The following is an 8,977-nucleotide window of genomic DNA, read 5'->3' on the forward strand; positions in this document are numbered from 1 at the left end:
CAATGTAAAAGTCAGCGGTTTAGTGCCTTGAGGAAATACAGGTTACACAGAAATGCATCACATGCAAATTTTGAATAGTTCTTGTTATACTGTTCCCATTTTAGTTATTTATTACTTCAAAATACACAATTATCTAAAAATTCATAATCACTTGCATATGATAATAATTTTCTATTTGCTTATCAATTAATAGCTAGCTATAAATTAATATTTGAATTTAATTAATTAGGTATTGTCTGAAACTTGACTAAGGCAAAAGGGTATACGTTAAGTTGCTAAGAAAATTTATCAAAAGAAAGGGAAAAAGGAAAGTTGAGATTATAAAATGGACATTTTTTTTAAATAACCAACAAAATAAAAATGAACTATAAATTGGTACAAGGATACTCACCATAGTGTAAGAAAGTCAAGGACACGTTATAGATCTTTCAAACAAAAAATTTCCTTCGTCCAAGTAGAACACGTTAAGTCTTTAAGGTAAACATAATTTTTTAAGATTACTTTTTTTATTTATAGGAATTATTACAAAGATATAAGGGAGTTTAAACATAAAATCATGCATATATTATCTTAAATTATCTAAAAGCATTATATTATTCTTTTTTACTTCATAAATTTTTATACTACCCTAAATTATCTAAAAGCATTAAGATCAAAAAAAATATCTAAAAGCATTCAATTATACTTTTTACTTCATAAATTTTTTAACTAACTTTAATTAATACACTTCTATCGAAGACCTAAACATTTAAAAAAAAAAAAAGGGTATGCAAATTATATAACCTGCCATTTTTATTTTGTATTTTTTGGTAAGGATAACCTGCCATTTGACTTTACATCTACATAAATAAAAAAAAATAAAAAATAAAAATAAAAATAAATAAATAAAAAGGGAAATTGACACGTGAAAGTCAGAAGGTAGCTTGGTCATAAACCGACAACGTGGATTGGATTAATATGAATGAGGCTATGACGAAGGGAACTTTGTGGGTTTGAGTGACTTACACAGTCTTTGTCTTTGGAACCAATTTTAGTTGGAAATAACCAAACGAGCACCTACTGATTTTGAAATATTAGTCATCCTTAATTATGAATATTAAATGAATTAGTAGGTAAATCGATTAAATCAACACATTTTTAATGCTTAAATCACGGATTAGTTAGATCGAGTCAACCAACTCAAACACATGCATGCCTCCGTGGATGATTTTAATTTGCTTGTTCATATTTTCAATGACGTTGGCATAAGTGATATATAGAGTAATATATTGTGGTTTATTTTATACCAAAAAATTAAGCTGACTCGAGCTAACTCAGTCGTTGGATAATCATTAAATTTCAATATCAAATTGAATGTTACATGTTACTTGAGTTTTAAGTAGTGATGAAAAACAAGTAGAGATTTTAGGTTTGATTTTTAATTTATACTGTTTTTCTAATATGTTATCGGTAAAAACTTGTAAGACTTAAACAGATCAAGATTTCGGTCCAATAAGGAAATTTGTGTTATCGTACATTTTTAATCAAGAACAAAATTATATGTTGATCAAGTGTGTATAGTAAATCACTTAACTTATAATTAAGTTTACTTTCACCAATCATATATAAACTAGTTTATTGATTAAATTAAGTCTGATTGATAAACAAGTATATTTTGGTAACTTCTTAAATAGCTTATGAAAATAAACTACCTTATAATTTTTTTTTTCATTTTTATCCTCACTAATTTATCAAAATATCTTCTATTTTAAATAACTAAGTATTTTTTTTAATGTCATGTTATATTTATTGGCTAATTTATTAGTAAATTTTTTAAAAAACTTTTAAATCAATATATAGGTTGGCTGGGAAAATTCCAACTTTCATGATATGTCCGGAGAATTGTAAAAATTAATTATTTGAATAATTAGTTATATCTATAATCAATTAGAATTAGAATAAATTATTATTTGGATAAGTTTTCTGAAAAAATAATTAAGTTATTTAATTTTATTTATATACAATTAAAAAAAACCAATTTTACGTACTAAATCATTTTTAGAGAAGAAAAAATCTATTAAGAAATAACCACAAACTTCATATTTTCATATGCATGAAAACAACTTATTTTTTGAAGAGAAAAAACTTTTTACGAATTTCAATTTGTTCCAAACACACAGCTTATATTGAAACAAATTTTGATGAAATGGTGAATCACTTCTCAATTAAAAAAAAAAAAAACATACTAACTTATAAGAACATCAATATTCAATGCTCTTCAAATAAATAACCCACTTTATATTTTTTAAATGGGCTCATTCATGCTAACTAAATTATAAACAACTCATTTAATTTTCTCTCTAATCCAAGTTCTTATCATCTTAACTCACAGTTTTTTTTTTCTTCAATATTTTATATTCTCTTTCTTACATTGACATACGCAAATATTAATTAACTCACAAGGGAGAGTTGCTTATATAAACAATTTTCTTTAATTTTAAGCAATCGAAATAAAATCACAAGGGTTTAAGAGTTGCTAGTTTGTATTATTTTGGTGACTTCATTATCTTGTCTTGAGCTTGAACTGTTATTGCTGAAGTTAGACTTAAATTGTTATATACTAGTGAACTAATTTCTACGACTGTATTTTTTATTGTGGTGTATTTCATATTTTGTAACTACACTGACCTTCTCTTTCTCTTTAATAAGCTTAAGTTGGTTTTTATGTTAGTTTTATCAAACACATACCAAAATACTTGGGACTTAAATTTTCTGAAGTCATTATTATTATTATTATTAAAACGGCGGCTTTTACTCAAAAGAAAATTTTCCAACACCTTTAATTTTGAAGATGCGAAAATTATTAGTCTTTAATTGTAGAAGTAGTGATTTGGCCTCCACGGTGGACAGTGTAAAGTGCAGAATATTCATACGCATTAATTAATCACGTAAAATAAGATGCTTAATTTTAATCTTTGTCCCTTAAAGAGTAAAACCCTATATTTTCCTTACATTAATGGGTGGAGAAAAAGGTAAGGAACTTTTAGGTTTGAATATAACAGTACAACAAGGTCAAGGGTTAAGCTTGTGATTCATGTTCATTCGCGTATGAGTTGTTTTTGCAAGAGTGTGTCCTTAAAGAGGCCACATCGATCATGATATCGAAAGTGAAACTTTCAAAGCCGGCATGGCTGACCAGACCACCGACCCCATCAAACTTTTTATTAATTCTGCCAAAAAAAAAAACACAAAAATAATTAAAATAAAAACAAATGGACCACATATTATTTTATCCAAAGTCAACATTATCTTTTTCTCCACCATCTCTATAATATATATACACAACCGTAATCAGTAATCTCTTCATCACTTCTCTCTCTCTCTCTTTCTATTGAAATGGGAAATGCAATCAGGACTCCATGCTTTCAATTACACAACACAAACTCATCATCATCATCATCAGTGAATCTCATCTTCTGGGAAGGCACAACAAGATCCCTGAAGGGAAAACACATAGCTGGTGAGATCATGTTTGAGTTCCCTGACAAGATCGTGTGCCATGCAGACTCTTTCTTCATTGGCCACCCCATCCCTGCTTTGTCCATAGATGATGAACTCATGCCAGGCCAAACCTACTTTGTTCTCCCCATTGACCTCTTTGCATGCCACACCCTCTCAGTGGCTTCCATTTCTGCCCTTGGATCTTGCCCTAACAAGTCCCCCATCAAGTTTGGGGCATGCCCTTTTGAGTACCTCAAGGGTTCCAATGGAAGGGTCCTCATCAAGGTCATGCCAGAGTTCATCACTAGGCTCATAAGTGGAGACAAAGAGAATAATATTGGACCCCCTGGTAGCCCCTCCAGTTTTCTGTGTAGCACTCCTGAGTTGCAAAAGCACTATGAACAGCTTGTCAAGTCTAAGGACCAGGTGTGGTCTCCTAAGCTTGAAACCATTTCGGAATACAAGATTAGGTTTTCGCCATGCAGATTCATAGGGTTAGAGTGGAAAGAAAAGGAAAAGTCAGAAGGAGAAATGTTTACTAGGTAGTTCATTTTTCTTGATTAGAAGTACTCGTACTCATAGTCATAACATATTAATTTGTACACTGTGATATAAATCATATATATATACATTAATTGTTTCTATGGCCATTCAGGATATATGATTAGCCACTCCTTTTGATTTCGCCTGTTTTTTTTATAATTTTGTGAAATTATGGAAATTATTTGTTTCAATCTTTTCAAGAGCTGTTGAGTATATCCTTCTTAATTGATGTACAAAGGAAGCCTGAATTTATAATCTTGCAATTGATCCCCAATTCTGATCGTGTGCACTTTGTATTATGTCTGTTGCAAGTGGAAGAAACTTTGCTGCAGATTGGTTAAAAAAAATTAGAGTCGTGATATTTACACGCAAATAAAGATCACAGACCTTTCATGACACATGCAGTTATCTAATATTTCTTCGTTTCTTTTGATCTCTCCCTCTCAATTGTGACATTCACGGTCCATTTTCTATTAAAGTTCTGTGATATATACATATAATTGGCTTCCGTGTAAATAACAACAGAAAAAATTATACTCTTAATAAGGAGAGAGTGAGACAGATTATTACAAATATTCTATTATATTAGACTGTTAGTTACTGCTTCTATACATGAATTTTGATGCAAGCATTTATAGAGAGCTACAAATTAAAGTCTCTTGTTGTTTGGTATTTGTTGTATTTTGTAGAGATAATTTTTGATGAGAAGTATGAGAATCGAACTCCTAAAGAAACTTAACTTCAGTGTACTCCGAGAAGTTGAGCATGGGAAAGCATAGTGTGTCAAGAGGAAATCCTAGGGTGCATTGCATCTCATCAAGTAAATATTTTGGTGAGGACGTTCTCCTAGGAAGGCTTCCCCCAATTGTTCTATAAATGCTGCAAAACCCATGTTATGCATATTATTAGATTGATAGCAGGAAATAGAATAACACAGTTGTTATTGTATGATTAAGTATTACATATACATACTTTATTTCACAATACTTTTTTCTCTTTATCTTACACTTTTCTTTTTATCTCTCTCCTTATCGGTAAAAGTTATGACAAGAATGTGAAATAGGAGTGACATTACTCTTCAAAATAGGATCCAATATAAACTAGCTAATAAAATGGATTTTATATCATCTATTCATTGTATAATAGCAAAGAATATAAGAAAAACTGCATTCCATTATATTTCCTATGTGCTAATTTTATTGCATTTTATTTTATCCCATTCTATGTGTATCTATATATATTAGATATCCAAACAAAATTACCATAAAAGATCAAAAGCTAGAGAATGTGTAAACTGTCAAGTGCTGGTAACTAACCGTGTGTGGAAGCAACAGCAGTACAAGGCACACACAACCTAACATAGGAAGCGATGGAGAAGTTAAAGTATCAAACATAGGAGAAAACCATCTTTGTAAAACTAAAGGCTTCAGTACCATCTAGCTTATAGTATACTATACAGCAGGTCCACCAAAAAAAAAAAGCTGAAAGGAAATTATGCTTTTCTTAGATTAGGAATTACTAATCTTTGTCAACATACAATGGATTAATTCCTAGTGCAACCCTGCAGGTACTGAACCAGTGAACCAAAAAGTGCCTCCTAGTTTGGTCCTCTGAGTCTTCCAAGCCTCACCCAGATAATGAACACTGTATATTGTATCATAAGGAAAACACATATGATGAGTTAAATTGGTTATACGTACTAGATATAAAATAACAAATGTGTGGAGTTTGTGTTGACATAATTAACTTGATTAGTTTTTAACAGATAATTGAGTTGAGTTATGCAATTTCCATGCTACTTACATATGTGCATGTACACAAGTATTTAAGTTTAATTATATTTTTTTTAATTTATTTTTTTATAAGCCAAAAATATATACAAAGGGTTCTCCAGCTCTTTACGATCCAAAGCAGTAGCGGAAGACGCATAGTGATCAGGTTTGCAAGTGCACTCCTTTTGAAAAAATTTACCTAGAAATGTTTGAATTTTTTATATTTTGTCCCTATTAATTTTATGTATTTGAACTCACACTTTAAATTTTAACTCATTAAATATTTTAAATTTTTATATTTTGTTCATCTATTTGAACTCACTATATTTGATGTTCCCACTAACTCAAGTCTTGGATATGTCATTTCCAAAGGTTTCATGCTACAAGTGATAATTAAGAGGAATATAATAAAGTGATTTCATGCTATTAGGGTTGATTTTGTGGTGACAGATAATGTAGTATACATGAAGTCATGAGTTCTAAGCTTTAAATATATATGACCATTCTTCAAAAAAAAAAAAAAAAAAAAAAAAAAGAGAATTGTATGACCATTGTCTTCGAAAAAGAAAAACTCCTCTTTAGATAAAAGAATGAGAGAATACAAGAAAAAACTATAAAAAAGAAAAAGAAAAAGAAAAAAGTATACAAACTTATTTATCATCATTCGACCCCTCATATTTATGTCTATGACAACATCTTAATAGAGTGTTATTATCTCAAATTGCATTATAATTTTCTAAAGAAACTTGAAAAACTTTTTTCGACCTTTATTATTTATTGTGGTAATATCTCTTCTATATGTTGAATGATTATTCTCATAAAAGAAAATTTTATATTTAATGACTTTGCATTCAAATATTATAAGAATAAACAAATTTCTAACTATAATATTTTCAAAATAAACAACACCCTAATGATCTTTTTACATTTAGAACATTTGAGATTTAAATTTGAAATTTTGAGCTATTATTATAACACGTTGTATACCAAAAATGAAAAATACTAAGATCCAATTTTAATGAAATTAACAAATGAATTCTTTTATTTTTAACCACAACATAATTATGAAATATTTATCACCAGATGTCGGGAATAATATTGATCAAAAACCCTATATACACATAAGATGAGTACTCTCTTCTCAACATAATGTTGTCCATGGATAATGAGAACATGAAAATGCATTATCTTAAAGACTTATCTGCAGATTCCCACTCAAGTCTCAAGATACAGAACTAGCAAGTTATTAACCTAGAAAAGTAAGAATAGAGAAGAGAATAATATTTCATCCTATGACTGTTACTAAATCTCAATATTTATAAAAGAGGATATTCACCGTTGTGACTATAATTAATCATGATAATTAAAATCAATTAATTTTGAAATGTTTAATCATTAAAATTAATTAGAACTAAAATGATAAAGTTATTATATCTCATTAAAACTAATATTAAATAAGTTTTAATACCATTAATTAATAAAATAATTATTTTAACTTTAAATTTAAAATAATTTCATGAGTTAATTAACCTTTTAAAATATTTCAAAATATACAACACAAAATCAATTCCATTTAACAATATGAATGATATTAGAAGAGTTATTTCTTTAAACTATCCGTAATGACCAAATGACCATGTAATCAAAATTTCAAGTTGAAATCTAAAATCATTCGATAAAATAACTATTAGGGACCTTAGTAGATAAGAGGAATGGATTGGGAGTAAAAACATGAAGAACCGGGTTCAATCTTTATTGTGTTCTTTATATATAAAAAATGACTTAAAATTTACTTTTGGTCTCTCAAATTTAAAAATTATTATTTTTAATCTATGTAATTTTTAAAAATATTATTTTAATTTTTTAAGTCATTAATAATATATTTGAAAGTGACATATTAAAACAATTATGTAGTATCAACTAAATTTAATGTGATAATTTCATTAACAAGGATACAAATAAATAAATTTTATGTGATAATATTTGACAATTTTTACAATAAAACTTAAATATAAGGAATAAAATAATATTTTATATATGAAATGATAAAGACTAAAAGATTAATTTTAAATTTGAAAAATTAAAAATAAATTTATTTTAAATTTGAAGAATTAAAACATATTTAAACCTTAAAAAAATCATATGATAAAATAAACTACGAAGCAACAAATTTATGAGCCAGATAAGTAAATGTTCATAGTCACAGACGCATTGAATATTGATTGAAGCTCTGTTTTTCTTAACATCTTATGTGACAACTTGGGCTATGTATAATAGCTAGTTGAACGGCCCAAATATCTCTTGTTAACAGAAGTAACCCAACTTAATCAAAGCCCCGCTTCAGTGTATCAGTCTCAAAAAAAAAAAAAAAAATAGTACAAGAACAAAATATGTAATATTTACAGCAGAAAATAAAGACATGAGATTTTGCAGGAGCAATCAACTGTTAGTGAGAACTGAGAAATGTACTACAAGTCAGTGCTGGATCCCCCATCACGAGCAGCTCCAAAACAACTCAAGTAGCTAAGTTGCACTATCAATTTTACCATCATGAACAGACATTACAATCATAATATAATTTGGACCTTACCATATAAACAAATTATTGTATATAAAAAGGAGTTTTTTTGTTTCTGCAGCTCAAATGAGACAGCTTTTTTGTCTCCTCTAATTTTAGAGAAATAGGTTTTAAATAAGTATATATAAGTTTAACAAAAGTAACTAATTAAATTAAGGGATAAAATTTCTGCAATATAATTTTCTAAATACTCCTGCTTATTAAATAAAAAATTGAATCTACTCATGTCTAAGATATTAAATGTTTGATTATGTGAATAAATAATTGATATTTAAAAAATGGTTAAAATGAATGGTTGGAATAGGGTTGTGGAATGATGGTGAGGTTACATAGTTACGAGGAGTGTAGGGGTATGTAGTGAGCCAAGCAAACAAGGCAAGCCTTTTTCTATGTACGTGAGGGATCACTCTACAATATAGGTTATTAATGCATTGCACGCATTAGCCTTTTATACTCATTCCCTTCGGGCCAACATTAACCCAACCACATGCCCTGCTTCCCCCAACAAAACAACATTATCTCAATTACTACTATAATGTACATGCAATGCAAATTCTTTCAATGTTTCCGTACAAATCCATGTTCCGCTGCATTCTTGTTTCAT

General features: G+C 28.6%; 1 protein-coding gene across 4 annotated transcripts; it reads left to right on the forward strand.

The window, feature by feature from the left end:
- The first annotated feature begins 3,334 nt into the window (after window positions 1-3,334).
- Window positions 3,335-6,337, forward strand: LOC109804912 (uncharacterized). 4 transcript variants are annotated; one of them, XR_003804720.2, is made up of 3 exons: window positions 3,335-4,022; window positions 4,713-4,855; window positions 5,890-6,337. XR_003804720.2 is itself a non-coding variant. In XM_083063781.1 (2 exons), exons 1-2 carry the CDS (start codon window positions 3,376-3,378, stop codon window positions 5,996-5,998), a joined length of 756 nt encoding a protein of 251 aa, XP_082919907.1. In that variant the 5' UTR covers window positions 3,335-3,375; the 3' UTR covers window positions 5,999-6,337. The 4 variants fall into 4 exon arrangements, 2 of the variants coding, with proteins under 2 accessions (XP_082919907.1, XP_082919908.1); XR_014429693.1 differs by lacking the exon at window positions 5,890-6,337 and adding an exon at window positions 5,591-5,863; XM_083063781.1 differs by lacking the exon at window positions 4,713-4,855.
- Window positions 6,338-8,977: the final 2,640 nt, after the last annotated feature.

This window comes from Cajanus cajan, chromosome 9 (genome assembly GCF_000230855.2).
Source record: "Cajanus cajan strain Asha chromosome 9, NIPB_CcT2T_4, whole genome shotgun sequence".
NCBI classification, from domain to species: domain Eukaryota; kingdom Viridiplantae; phylum Streptophyta; class Magnoliopsida; order Fabales; family Fabaceae; genus Cajanus; species Cajanus cajan.